Source organism: Hoplias malabaricus, chromosome 1 (genome assembly GCF_029633855.1).
Source record: "Hoplias malabaricus isolate fHopMal1 chromosome 1, fHopMal1.hap1, whole genome shotgun sequence".
Taxonomy (NCBI): domain Eukaryota; kingdom Metazoa; phylum Chordata; class Actinopteri; order Characiformes; family Erythrinidae; genus Hoplias; species Hoplias malabaricus.
The window spans coordinates 38,407,456-38,422,728 of record NC_089800.1 but is presented as its reverse complement, the minus strand read 5'-3'; the positions used below and the strand labels follow the sequence as shown (position 1 = coordinate 38,422,728).

General features: G+C 41.0%; 1 protein-coding gene across 1 annotated transcript in view; it reads right to left on the bottom strand.

Annotated features, from left to right (window-relative positions):
- Positions 1-15,250, bottom strand: part of traf4a (tnf receptor-associated factor 4a) — a 50,432-nt gene extending 35,182 nt beyond the window's left edge. Inside the window, exon 1 of the mRNA XM_066662478.1 lies at positions 14,769-15,250. Within this exon, the coding sequence (XP_066518575.1) occupies positions 14,769-14,911 (143 nt within the window). The 5' untranslated portion in view covers positions 14,912-15,250. The remainder of the gene's footprint in view (positions 1-14,768) is intronic.
- Between the last annotated feature and the right edge of the window lie 23 nt (positions 15,251-15,273).

Below are 15,273 nucleotides of genomic sequence, written 5' to 3'. Positions count from 1 at the left end.
AAACCTCCATTTGCTCCAGATGATGGGCCTCTTTGTAAAGCCATGACATCAAGCAGACTTATTTGTCTGTAAACAAAAACCGCAGCACATGTTTCTCGTGTACATAAATACAAGACAGTAAATAATGGCAAGCAATTTTCAGAATTCAAAACATCAGGGGGGAAAAAAACAACTTAATGGCATTTGACCATGCGCAGCATCAGATAGATGCAGCAAAAGAAATACAATGAAAGGCCCAGAGTCACCTCACCATTTTGCCACAAGGATTCAACACCACAGCTCCATACTCACCAAAGCTAAACTGGGGTTTCAGTGCCTGTTCCCTCAGTACAGTGTGAGAGCCCAGGAGTGAGGAAAGATGAAAAGGAGCTCTGGTTTTTATCAATTTTTCCTTTCATTTTCACATAATTTAAACAACCTGGAGGTTGTGGGTTCGATTCCCGCTCCGGGTGACTGTCTGTGAGGAGTTGGTGTGTTCTCCCAGTGTCTGCATGGGTTTCCTTCGGGTGTTCCGGTTTCCTTCCACAGTCCAAAAACACACGTTGCAGGTGGATTGGCGACTCAAAAGTGTCCGTAGGTGTGAGTGTGTGAGTGAATGTATGTGTGTCTGTGTTGCCCTGTGAAGGACTGGCGCCCCCTCCAGGGTGTATTCCCGCCTTGCGCCCAATGATTCCAGGTAGGCTGTGGACCCACTGCGACCCTGAATTGGATAATGAATGAATGAATGAATCTAATCTGTCCACGCTTACGCTTATGATATAACTCTAGCACTTGCTTTAAATGAGAGAAGTGTCTGTAAATTGTTTGCAGACGCATGGTTGTAACAACACAAGTCTGAATTTTACCCTGACTGCAGTACAAAGACGGAGAAAGTGGTAAGGGAAAACAGGAAGCCCATTAGATAATGAATTAAGTGGAAGAGGAAGCGCCTCAGCAATTCATTCAGCGGCGAGACCCAGGAGTATCCGGCCATGCATGTGAGGAAGTCTCTTCCTCCCCTCGCCTCTTTAAAGGAATCAATGGTGCAGCTGTGTCAGCCGAGGATGGAGGATTTGGAGCGTTGGGCTGTATTGACGCTGCTGAAAACTGACAGCGAGGCCATGGAGAGAGTGCACAGAGAGACTGCTGTGCTTGGGGGAGCTTCTAGAGAGACCACCTTGGCAAACAGTACTGGTCTGTTGAAGGGAATGGGCAGGAAGGAAACCATCACAGGTGTCCTTTCTCTCTGTGGAACGGAACTGGGGGCTATGACCTTAACACTTTCTGTGGTCCAGTTGAAATGGTGAATGAGTAGAGCCTTTAACCGAGGGAGTTGATCTCCAGCACCAACACCTGTTGCGGCCTATACAGGGACCTTTCACAGAGACAGGTGCCTCCTGCTGGAGACGCCTCTGCTCCTCCAGCTGCTTCTCTCCAAAGCCAGCGTACAGATTCTTCACATGCCTTACTGTCAGCTAGGCAACTCCAGCCCTTTCACGCCAGTGGACACTTAGGGAGCTGAGCCTAGCCTACAACCCTCCCTTCCTTTTCCCACATGAAATCACACAATCACCTTCTATGTAGACGCTTGTTAGTATGGTGAACCCAAGATAAGACATAGCAGGGTAACTGCGAACTGAAAATTACACTAGAGTTTAATGGCTTGTAATGGTAGGCCTGTCACAATAGCCGTTTTGGGGGGTTTTTGCGATCAACAATTAAAAACTATTATAGTCATGGTCAAGAACATTTTATGTCACTTATTAAAAAAAAAATAAATAAATAATGGCATAATTATGCAATTAGACCCTTTTAAAGAGTATATTTAAAAGACATTTTTAGCAAAAATGTAAAATATACGATATATACACACCTATGATCACTTCACAACATCGTAGCTGTCCAATGAAAAATATGCATTTTTGTGGATTCTTAGTTTACTACATAATTTGAACAGAATTGAACAATACCATTGTGTGATGGAAGAATAGTTTCAATTGTGAATGCTTTTGTAAATAAATAGGCTATATTCATGTATTTAACATTTAATTAAATTTAATGCTAGCTGCCATTTTATAAAAGCAACAAGCTGCTCAGAACTTGTGCGCTATTGCAGTTTTGTCATGGTGAAGGAAGTTTTAAGAATTCCGCTACATGTTGTGCCAAAAACACCCTAACCCATGACAAAATAAAAAACCCTGGTGGCTTATTGTTTTACTAAACAAACACACCAGTAAACAGTGCTCAATTATAAAGCCAATGTCTTTATACTGTAATAAGTATTGACAATAAACCAATATTATCATTTTTGTGACAGGCCAAAAGGTGAGGTTCGTGATTTTAATCAAAAACACCATTTGTATAATTAAAAAAAAAATTGTATAGTTTGTTTGCTCCACATTCTGTGTGCTCAAAAGCAGTCTAATGTGTTTTTGAAGTCCAGGTGTCTGTAAATGTTTAAAAGAAACAACTGTCTCAGTCCGGTATGCTAGGCTTTCTCTCTCTTGCTCTCTGTTCATGGCAAAAAAAAAAAATGCATTTTAGAGTGAACAGGTTCAAAACAACTGCAGTAACCTGTGCAAATAGCCTAGACTGTAAAGTAAGTTCTTGCTATGGTCCCTCTATACTAGTGTGTCATTTAGGAGAATAAAGCTTCAGGGAAACAAATCTTACCCTGAGCAAATGTATTGTTGAGTAACCTTTAGTTAGGTGGTCCAACATTTCCCCACAACTACTCTTTAATCCATTCATGCAAGCAGCACTTCACACTTAAGTACTTCCCTTAATCTAGCACATCTAATTTAAGTGCTTAATAATTACCTGATGAATTGTGTGTGACTCACAAATACCCGATGAACCGAAAAACACTCGTGTTTTTTTTTTTTTAACAGAGTTACTCAAAGACTAGACCTTAGAGGGACAAACCTATATCTGCACATTAATGACCTTGTGTTTTCAGAACAAGTACCACGACACACACACGTAGAATCTGCGTAACAGGTTTGTCAATACTATTATTGTGTTCTAGCGCCTTCGCTAACACGCAACATGCAAATCTGTACATGTACAGTGATGCAGCACACCCACCCTGGCGGGTTAACCCTCTCTGATTGGGTTTCCTTCAGTCAGCCTGGTCCCAGCATGCACAATATGCAAGGCAAAGGGTACTTTAGTACATAGCTCAAATAGCTCACTGAGTACTGGCACCCCAGTGGGAGAGGGGAGTTTTGTACAAGACTTCTTTAGGCTGCAAACATGTCTGGGCATGTTCTAAATCTCCTCAAAAGTGCCTCATCCATATAAACTCTCTACAGCCACCGTTTGCACAATGCTTCAGAATGTACAAGGGTGCAGCGCAGTGGTCAATCACGAAAAGAATGCGGCCTGAGCACTCCGAGGTGCTGGACAGCTGAATGGGACAGCTGAATGAGAACCTTAAGTGGTCACTCAGCAAATGCTTGGCAGCAATTCAATGCACTGGACTAATGACACCCTCTTTGCTTAGAAATTAGCACTTCAGAAAATGGTATCCCATATAATCCCAGAGTATTGTAGATGCAAAATCTTCCAAAAGAAATCAAATGTGTTTTCCTGTGGAGGCCTCGCCCTGCACGTGTCTCTCTCTTTCTCTCTCTCTCTCTCTCTCTTTCTCTCTCTCATAAGCTTGCAGCTGTGTGAAAAAGGCAAAAGGTTTCCCAGCTGGGCCTGGGGAACCACTTTCCATCCTCTACTATTACGACTCCTTTATCCAAGACCATGAGCTATGACCTCACCTCCTCCCCACCCGAATTATTCAGAAAACAAAGCTGAAAGAGTCATTGGAGAAAATATTTGCACACGTGGAACACCCTTTTTGTGCACCTTGCTCAGAACAATAAAATTCACAAGGGCGAAACAAGACCTGCTCTGAGTGAATGTGAAAGCTCTGCTTGTCACCGTGGTTACTGGGCACCGAACACCTGCGCAAAACTTTAAATAAGTGTGGACTTTCACATGGTCAAGGGTCTCTAAAGGTCCATGCATTCATAAGCAAACTCCTTATGGGTTTATGACAACTTGGAATTGACTTGAAATCATTTGACAGCACCAAAAAGTTTTTCCAGCTGCAAACACATTTATGGATTAGGACTGCTAGGCACCCAAGGGGGTCTCCTAAATTGAATCAACACCTAAAGCTTTTTCCCAGGGGGTTAAACTCTGCCTACACTACTGACTGTGCCTTTGAATTATGCTGCCTTTATCAAACACTCTAACAATAAAAAATTAATAAATTCTTTATTCTGAATACAGTCACTGTTATTTTAATTTTCAATTTCATGCCACTACAGGCAAATTTATGCTTCAGTGTCAAAACTACAATTGAGGCAATGAATAGGTCCCATGCCAATGCAAATCATATGCAGTACATCACACCATAGCCTAATGCACACCTCCCCAGAAATGTAAACACACCTTTCGAAAACACTGTACAGGTCGGGGTTTTTTTTCTGTGTAAAAATTTCATGTGACTACCCCCAGATACTTTAAGATGTTTCGAAAATGACTACATTTTCAACATAGTTATGTTAACTCCCTCACATGTCATCTGGACCTATTCCTTCCAAGAATGCAGCTGGCTGGAAAAAAAAACAAAAAAACAACACTTTTATGACAGCAGGCCTTTTATGACTCTGTTCAAGTGCACGTGTGGCTTCATTCTGAGAAATGCTGTTTACATAAACACAGCCATTTCACATCTGAAGTTCCTGTGTCGTAAATATCATTGAAACACTCTATGAGGCGTGAGGGCAGGCAGCCACCTGTGTGGCTTAGAAGCAACCGTAAGGGGCAGAGAAGATGCAGACTCCTAGCTGCCACACGCCGGTTGGCTCGGTCACTACTCTGGGCACAGCAGACTTCCTCTGACTTCCTGACCTATTCATCCACAACACAGGCTCCAGTTATCTGAGTGACCAAAGAGACCATTCTATTCCTTTCAATTAAAAAAAAAAAAACTGTCAAGTCTCAACTGACAAGAGGTCAATACATTGGGTCTTCAATAGGAGAGAAAGTGTGAGAGTGCCGATGTTCTCACAGATGGCCCTAACAGAAGAGAGGATAACCTTGACCATCTTTAATTAGGTCTTTCTGTTCTCAGTAAACACATCCTGCCGCTGTACTTACTGGCTTTAGTGTGCACTCAGTACCATGGTTGGAAATCACAGGGCCTCTAACAATAAGTTCTAACTTCTAATCTACATAATGTTGCCTATATTGATTATATATATTTTATTTAATACTGTTTATCTTTTTTTATATGTTAATTCTGTTAACATGTTCCTACTGTGTGTTTATGTACTGTCCCTTTAAACCACACCACCACGCTGTATCCAACCGAGCAACTTGAGCAGCTTGGACCAAAGAAAAATGCTGTGACATATATGTCATTTTAGACATATTTTGATCTAAGTGAAAATTCAGTCATTCAATAATTCATTGTCTGTAACCACTTATCCAATTCAGGGTCGCAGTGGGTCCGGAGCCTACCGGGAATCACTGGGCACAAGGCCGGAACACACCCTGGAGGGAGCAGCAGTCCTTCTACGAGAGTCGCCAATCTGTCTACCAAAGTGTGTTTTTGGACTGTGGGAGGAAACCCACACGTACAATGGGAGAACACACCAAACTCCTCACAGACCCACCTCACAAGTCCCACCCAGAGTGGGACTTGAACCCACAATCTTCAGGTCCCTGGAGCTGTGTGACTGAGACACTACCGCTCTAAGTGAAAATGACACTGGAAAAAAAGAAGTGAAATGTAAGATATGATTCACAATACTTAAATACTCTATATATTGCAAGACAATACTCTTTGCTACATAATATCTGTGTAACTGAAGAAGATGAAATATTCCTAAATAGGCAAATAGAAGGAATCATTTATTTATTTGTGCTAGTTTCACAGAATCTGAAACACGTATGAGAAAATGTGGAACAAAATGGATTGCACACCACACACACTGAGTGTAACTCGTCCATGTCAAAGTGTGTCATAACTCCAGTGTAAAATAGCTATAAACCGCCAGAAAGCAGAACTGTTCGGTGGTGACTGTGCATGCTTGTTGCGTTGCCTGTGCACTTTACTTTAACTAGACCGTTCATGCAAATCACAGTCTTTGTCCATTTCGCTTTTGTCTACGCTGTCATAAAGGCCAAAGTGGGCCCAGAATTTTGATTTGAAAAAGGACAATGCCTGCCTCCCATTCTTTTTTTTCTCTGTAGGTTTACCCTATTCATTTGGTCAGTGTCATCACACAGAGTCATGAAGTAGTGACTCTGGTAAGTCAAATTAAAGTCTGTTTACAGCACTGCACCTTTCAGTAAAAACATCAATATTTGGCACCAGTATATTGATAAGGTACCTCAAAACAATGCAATCTGATATATCACCATAGCAATGTTTTTTCTCAACCCTATCCAGGGGGGAATTTATAGAGAGGATGGATGGAGATATAAGGAAGGATAGCAGAGAAAAAAAAGGAGTGCGTTCATGAAGTCCATAAGAGGGCATGAGCAAATGTGGCATTTGGCATTTTCATCCACTGACCATTTGCTGCAATAGTGCAATCAAGGCACAGTGACTTTACATTTGCCCTTTTCAAATGTAGCTTCTGAATTAAGATCTCATCACTGATCTCATCTCATCGGACCGCATTCTTTGTGCAAACTGTGCTAGTGCAAGGTCAGCACACAAGGCTAGGCTTTGTGTTCTGTTTAAAACTATTTGCCATCATGATACAGGGAGCTTAAGGAATCTCAAATTACTGAGAAAGAATGGATGGAAAGACATGTATGTTTGCTTACCAGCCATAACTTTAGCACATAAACTTGAAGGAAATGAAAAGGTATTAGTTAAAACCCACAGCCAAGTTTGGTGAGAGAATAGTACCCTTTGTTCAGCTTTGAAAACGCTGGCAGACTTCTCTAAATGAATGAGATAAATTGGAGAGGTTATGGGTGATGCTCACATGACATTAGTACACCATCCACTTTCAATTATGCACTGAACTATCACTGGATTAGGAACACCAGCCTTGTATCTACACTCACTGTTCATATTATTAGCTCCACTGACCATACAGGAGTACTTTGTAGTTCTACAACTTCAGACTGTTGTTTGAGTGGATCTGACACAGCAGTGCTGTTAGAGTTTTTAAAGCCCTCAGTGTCACTGCTGAACTGAGAATAATTTACCAAACCAAAATTATTCAGCCTACAGGCGTCCTGTAGGCATGTGCTGTGTCCAGTGATGAATGGCAAGAGGTTGATCAACACAGCGAGTCTCTGACTTTTTATGTACAAGGTTGACCAACGAGTAAGATGTGTCTAACAGAGTGGACAGTGTTTACAAAAAAATAAATAAATAAATAAAAATAAAAATAAAAACCGAGCAGCACTGCTGTGTCTGATACACTCCATACCAGTCTGATACACTCCCATACCAGTGCAACACATGCTAACACACCACCACCTTGTAAGTGTCACTGTAGCACTGAGAATGATCCACCATCCAAGTCCTGACTACTGAAAAACAGGGTGAAATGGGGAAAAAAAAAAAGTATGCAGAGAAACAGGTGGACTACAGTCTGCAATTGTACAATTACATAGCTCTACTGTATGGTCATTGGAGCTGATAAAATGGACAATAAGTGTAGATACAAGGTAGGTGTCCCTAATCCAGTGATAGTTCAGTGTATATACACTAACAGATAAACTGAAAGCCTGACTATTCTAGCTTTCCTAAGCACTTGATCTGCAAAAATGTTACACCCACATTTATGAGCTGAAATATACAGGAGACACTTCAATGCTAAATGTCAAGAGGGCCTAGGTTGTAGACTGATTTTCATACCTATTTGGATTCTACACAACTAGAGCCACATTCAGTCCACAAAGGAAACTGAGTCACACAGCCAATCCATTCGAGGACAAATTCCAACCCAGGTCAGATATGTTCCATGTTCAGGACACTACCGCATTCTATTCAATGGGTGTAGAAAAGTGACACGTGACAAGGTTTGGCTAACCAGCTGTAAACCACAGACTTATCACCTAAGTTGCTGTGCTCTGTGTAGGTTTGGAGTCATTAACCCGTATCATGAGGCATTCTTTTGTGATGAAGCAGCAAATTCATTGCCTTCGATTCAAGGTCTGCCCAACCCTCGTTCACAACACAGGCATGTGACTCAGTCGATTGTGGGTAGGATAAGCCACAAGGGTGGGCCTCCCTGCAGCCTCTCCCAGGGCTTCACCCAGCCTCCTGAGACGCTGCTTTATTTACACATTCCTCCTTCAGCGGAAATATGGTCCATTTACGACATCATTCAAAACTGAGTCTAGGCCATGAGATGTGTGTTGACAACAGTTCTGTTGGATGAACCCTGAATCAGCAAAGATTCTGGTAATGGAATGGATTGGAATCTCAGAAAGACTTTAAAGTGATGGACTATTTAAAGGGTCCAAATGGATATTTACTTTTTTTTTTTCCTCAGAAACGTATATGCAAAATAAATATACAGCTACAGTGGCAACAGTAACAGTAACAGTGGCAATAGAGTCCATAGAATCTATGTAAACACATGGAAACAGTCCTTTTTGAAAACAAGGTTGTTGCATTGTTTATCTACTTGTTACCTTCAAATTTTGTGTGTTTTAGTCTGAAAAATAGAAGTAATTTTCCTTTATCACCCTTAAAAGCACACTGAAAAGTAGAGAAGGAGCCTTTTTATTTCTAAAGTAGGGCTGCAACAAATAATCAATAAGATTATAAAAAAAAATAATAATATGATAAAAATCTTTTATAAAAATATATGGTGGCAATTTTCATTATCAGTTAGTTGGTCTATTGCTTATTCCATAGTAATACAGAAAAATATTTTGTCTGACACTGCAGTCCAAAAAGAAAGGGGGTACAAACAGACAAGAGGTTGTGGCAGGTACTAATGTTACTACTGTGGGCTACTGTGAGTGACACTAAAGTTAGGTAAGACACACATCATATACACCACATTGTTTCCACTTAAAGGAACACTAGGTAGCACTTTTACCTTAGAATTACAGCTTCAGAATCATTGTGATGCTCCACTGACCTGACACTGAGAGAGTAGAGGCTTTGCCATTGCTATTCTGGGCTCAGCGCTGCAGAAACTGGAACCCCTACTCACAAATTTTCAGGACAGTGCTGCAAAAATAAATTGTTCTTTGCAACTTTAGCGGGAGCCCAGGAACAAAAACAGTAGTAGTACCTAATTTTCTTTTAAATATTATGGTTTTAAAAATCATTTTGCATGTATCTATATTTTCAAATAAACCAACTAACCAAATAATAAAAAAAAATCAACATATTAATTGCTTATAAATATAACCATAGGGTGGCACGGTGGTGCAGCAGGGATTGTCGCAGTCATACAGCTCCGGGGATCTGGAGGTTGTGGGTTTAAGCCCTGCTCCTGGTGACTGTCTGTGAGGAGTTTGGTGTGTTCTCCCCGTGTCCGCGTGGGTTTCCTCTAGATGCTCCGTTTTCCTCCCATAGTCCGAAAAAACAAATGTTGGTAGGTGAATTGGTGACTCAAAAGGTGACTAGCGTCCCCTCCAAGGTGTGTTCCTGCCTTGCGGCCTGTGATTCCGGGTAGGCTCCGGACCCACCACGACCCTGAACTGGATAAGCGGTTACAGACTGAATGAATGAACATAATTATTATTTGCAGCCATATTCTAAAGGATAAAAATGTGGATCTCAAAAAAAAACAAACAAACAACAAAAAATCTGCAAATTACACAAAAATATGGGCCCTTTGGTTTAGTTTCAGCACCAATAACATTAGAGTGAATAACCATTAGAATTAAGAAAATGACATAATGCTAACTGGTGGCTACACACTTGCATTAACATGTAAGGCTGAGCTACAGGTGTATTTTTATTACAAACACCTCTAGAACCTTCTGTTGCAGTTGGTGCTGTTGTCTGTACCAGATGACTCAGACAAGGTACAGCTTTTTTTTTCCTGAGCACAGACATTGTCCTTTAGGCACAGGGCAAAACATTTCCTTAAAATAAGGATGGGCTGACAAGTCCAGACTGATAGGAGGTGCTTGGAGGGAATTATGGGTGGGATAATTTGGCTGCACACTGTACATATCTCTTTAAACACAAAAAGATAACATCACAAAACAAAAGGCCTAATGCTACCTGTATTTTTGCTTGGTCTTTATCACCAGAAAAATGTCTGGAAAAACAACAGTGTTTACTAACGACAGCTAGACCAAACAACATAGTATACGGTATGGGGGGCTGAATCCAAAACCCCAAAGATTCAGCTTTTAAATGTATGTACTGTCTTTAAAGCTAATAAAATTCACAATCAAATCTCACTGTAGTCAGACATTCTCTCAAACTATGTATGCCCCATAAAGCAGGTCCCCTAATGGGGGCAGCCATGTTTAAAACAGGTTTATACAAAATCTCCATCCACGTCATTATGATTCAGTATAATGGTTGCTTTATAACCTGAAGGACAATTATTGGAGACAATGACACTGGCAGGCCAAGTGTTGATAGTGATGAAGAACAAATAATATAGGCATGGCTTTGTCTATATACTTATATGAATTTTTCTCTAATAAAACAATATAGACCAGATTAACTATTGCCACTTTGCTGAAGAACTTCAACATGTAACCTTAACACTGTTGTTATTGTGTTCTTAAACATAAAGTCTTTCTAAAGGTAAACCTATGTTTTGAATGATTGTGCCGCTAAAATTAAATACACACAACTACATTCATTATATATTAAATATATTAAAAGGTAAATATAAAATTCATTCATTCATTATCTGTAACTGTTGTCCAGTTCAGGGCTGTGGTGGGTCCAGAGCCTACCCAGAATCATTGGGGCAAGGCAGGAATACACCATGGAGGGGGCGCCAGTCCTTCACAGGGCAACACACACACACACACACACTGAGACTTTTGAGTCACCAATCCATCTACCAACGGTTTTTTTTTTTGGACTGTGGGAGAAAACCCACACGGACACAGGGAGAACACACCAACTCCTCAAAGACAACCTCCAGGTCCCTGGAACTGTGAGACTGCGACACTACCTGCTGCGCCATAATCAGAATAAAACTGGCCCATGTAAACACCTCAATCGGAACAAACTAGTCCGATTGAGACTATTTCAAATACAATTTTTATCCAACTGAATGAGGTATGTAATCCTTTAAATAATCTGTTAAGTAGAAGAATAATAGCCATGTAAACATCAGTATCTGATTACTTTATATTACAGGCCATCACCAAAGCTACTTCTTCAATTGGCAGTTTTATAAGACATGTGATTGGTGACGGAACAATTCCTTTGCAGAACACATAAATACATTTCTTGATGCTTTCACGAATGCCAAACTGGTTGGAGTTAACGCAGAACTTGGAACAGGGGCTCTGTATGTTCTGTGGGGATGAGATAATCTTAAATCTAGTTGAACAACTCTTTATCTCTTTACTGTACATTTTCACCCAGATGTTTAGTGTCATTGGTGACAGGACTGGCCTCCATGTTATGTGTTTAAAAGTGTTGTAGGACATGTCTTCCCATCGCCCCTTCTTTAATAAATGGAGGTAAAGCACATTTAGCTGAGTTTGCAGTAACTGTAAACAAAGCAGGAAAGGGAAAAAAATCTCCAGTAGCACACTCCTGAACATTCACTCTGACTGGACTCATGGGCACATGCTCGTTTTTGATGTGTACGCTAATGTATACACAATGTGTACTAATGGCAATACATGCATGTCATTTGGAATAGATTTCTTGTAATATGCATATAAACAGATTATCATCAGATACTGTACAGTGTACATGAAAACACCACAGTGTTAATTTATAATCAGAATGAATTCAGTCTGGTTGGAGAAAATCTTTGTATGTAACTTTAGTCAGTGATAACCATTTGAGTTTTGACCAAACAATATTATGTACAGTATGAGGACTACCATTAGTTAACATCATCTAAATTCCAGTTTCCGTGACCCTGAACTGGATAAGCAGTTATAGACAATGAATGAATGAATACATTCAATCTTTTCTGAGACAAAAATCTATACTGAGCTAATGCAGGGATATGCCTCCTCTTCAATGGTTTGGCCTCAGCTTATGATATCAAAACCAATCACCATCTCAGTGCCTGTCACACTCATTGAACTTTTCGATGGTTGTCCTAATAGCCTGAGCAGTAAATCCTTTATAACGGTGGGTTAAAGTGATGTCAACCTTGTTTGCCAAAGAGACCAGCTCCTCGTATCATCCCTCAAGGACACACTGACTGCCGGATGATTCACCTTTTTCAGCCTGGGTTTATTCAAACGACTCTCTGTCTTTTCGTTTTTCTTATCTCGACCGATCGATATTTCCAAGCGCCGTGTTGCATGCCGTATGCCTGCAGCGAAATTAGGCTGCTCTGTCTACATGTGGGTGTGAGAGAAGAGACAGGAGAGTTACTGAAGGCATAGGAACCAAGACATTCATGCAATGTCTGTAAGCCACTAGAGGTGAACTGCCAGACTAAGGTCAAATTGCCACATACCTGTCACACATTGTAGAGCGCACAGGAAGAAGGAAAAAAATAGGCCCCAGTGATTTGAATATGTGGGGAAAAAAACAAGATAAGACTGCAGCTCAGCTATTAAATTCCACAATCAAATAAAACCCTTCTTAATGGGGTTACACTGGGGAAAATGGGGGTAGTCTGTGCAGCTGTTGTATCTGTTGACATAACACAGTAATCTGCTTAATTTCTAAAGATAAATGTAAAGTGATATGTTCCCAGGTAAGCTGTCTGAACTCCATAACGCCTGTATGACTGGATGCACATGAACATATACACGTTTTATGGTTTAAAAAGCTTTAAAATTAGCTTTTTCTGATAAAGTATGAGCTGAACACACAAAGTATGAGTATGAACACATGAACCTCACAGTGGGTTGCTCCTAAAGGTAATGTGGAAAAATCTATGGCTGGCATGTATAGAGCAGCAGTGCATGCCTCGGTGCTCAGATGTCACTCCAGTGAGCAAAGCACAAATGAGCTGTGAGCGAAAGCTCGGCCAGTCTTTCACCACTGTGGTGCCCTGATTCCAATAAAGGAATCCCTCACTAATCCTGCATGTGAGACAGCTCCACACCCCCCCCCCCGTCCCCACCACCAAAGAGCTGCCTCAGGGCAAAATGACAGACAGGGTTAGTGCTTAGGGTCTCCTCTGCCTGCACACAGACACAGAAAGATGTACTATACACAGGTCACAAAACTTCAACATGCTAACAAACCTATGGCTAAATGGTAAAAGTTAATTTATGCAAAGCGGGCATCACATTTCTACCTAGTTATGTACAGGTCATTCGTGTTTTCAGTGCTGACCCTCACTCAGATACACAAACACACAACAAATTCTGCAGGTCACTAATGAAGACTTAAATGTACAAAAATGTGCCAACTCAGACCCAGCTGACCGGCTGTGCAGGAAATATAGCTAATGCCAAATGTAGGTGTTGGGATCACTGAAGGTGAATAGTGAACGATGCTTTCTGAAGATAAAGCAAAACACGTTTTCACTGAGGTGTATTCAGCATAGATGATTGTCTAACAATGTTTCCTAAACATTCAGTCCCATGTATTTCAATTGTCATATTGGACATGAAGTTTTTTGTGGATATGATATGTAACCTAAAACTGAATCGCCCTGAGCAGACGGTGTCTATTAGCAAAGGCTTTAAAAAGATAAAAACCAAAAGTAAGAGTAGTCACTAAAACAATCCAGTGTGGTTGAGTAGTAAACAATGCCTTGTAAAATATGAGGCCAAATATAGTTGTGCCAATAATGTGAAACATCACTACATGTCAATACTAAACAATGCTCTCTAAAGATAAAGCCAAATATAAGGGTTGTCACTGATGTAGATTTATTGTAGGTGATGGATAAACAATTCTTCTCAAAGATAAAGCCAAAGGTAGGAGTTTGCACTGATGCAAAAACCATTGTCAATGATAGTATCCCCACCCCCATGTGGTCATCTTGTCTAAATCGCATGTGTGTGTGTGTACGGACACATGGCACAGTAAGGCAGTGTTTTATATTTTATAAAATAAAGCCAAATATACGTGTCTAGCATGTTGATGACTTTCCAGTTTGTTAAGGAAAAAAGCCTACATTTAAGGCCTGTCACTAAGACTGAATTATTGCAAGTGATGGACAAACAATGCTTTACCAAGATAAAGGCAAACGTAGGTGTTGTCACTGAAGTGAAACCATGTAAATGGCAATATGCCCAACCCAGGTTGCCACGGTGGTGTCTATTTTCAAATGGTATTTATGCAGATTGTTGTACCTGAGGAATTCTTGTATGAATAACGTGCAACGTTAATATGAATTGCTTTGAGGTTTCACAAGTGATGTACAAAGATAAAGACAATTGTTAGGGTTGTCACTATTGTAGTAACACTGGGAGTTAGTGATAAATACAACGTTTTATAAGCAGGAAGCTAAAATATGTGGAGTCACTGTAAATGACTGTAAAACATCCACATGTAGGTGTCTGAATCCTTGTAGGTGATTGGTAAACAATGCTTGGCAAAGATGAAACCAAATCTGGGGGTTGTCACTGATGTGAAAGCATTGCAAATGACAACATCCCCACCTCCATGATGTGAAGTTGATGTCTATTGTCACATGCTAGGCGTGCAGAGTGTTATTTACCTGAGGAATTCTTGCAGACATGTGTCGCAGAACCTGTGGCCGCATGTGGACACTTGGACAGGTTCCCTCATGGCTTTGCTGCACAGAGGACATTGGAAGCGCCTCTTGGGTTTCTCCAGGAACTTGTAGTCGTAGCCCGGCATTGTCACTGTTGCTACAGCTGCTGAGACAAAGACGGGAAAGCTGCGGTTGTCTCTCAGTCCTCGGTTAAATGTGCCTTCTACAGAGAAAACAGAAGCGACTCGATCCCTAAAGTGTCTTTCTCCTTCAGTCTTCACTCAGCAAAACACTGCCGTTTTTTCTCTCTCTCTCTCCCGGCGACCTGAAGCCCCTAAGCGGCGGCTCGGTTAAACCTCTCCCCGCGGCAATGACACCTCTCTCAGCTGAACAACACACAGCCACCTGGGTGTCTGTAAAGAAGGGAAAAATCAAGCAGGAAGAACACAGCCCTTAGCTCCTTAAACTGACAGACTGAAGACAAAAGCTCCACATCCCATCTGTTCTG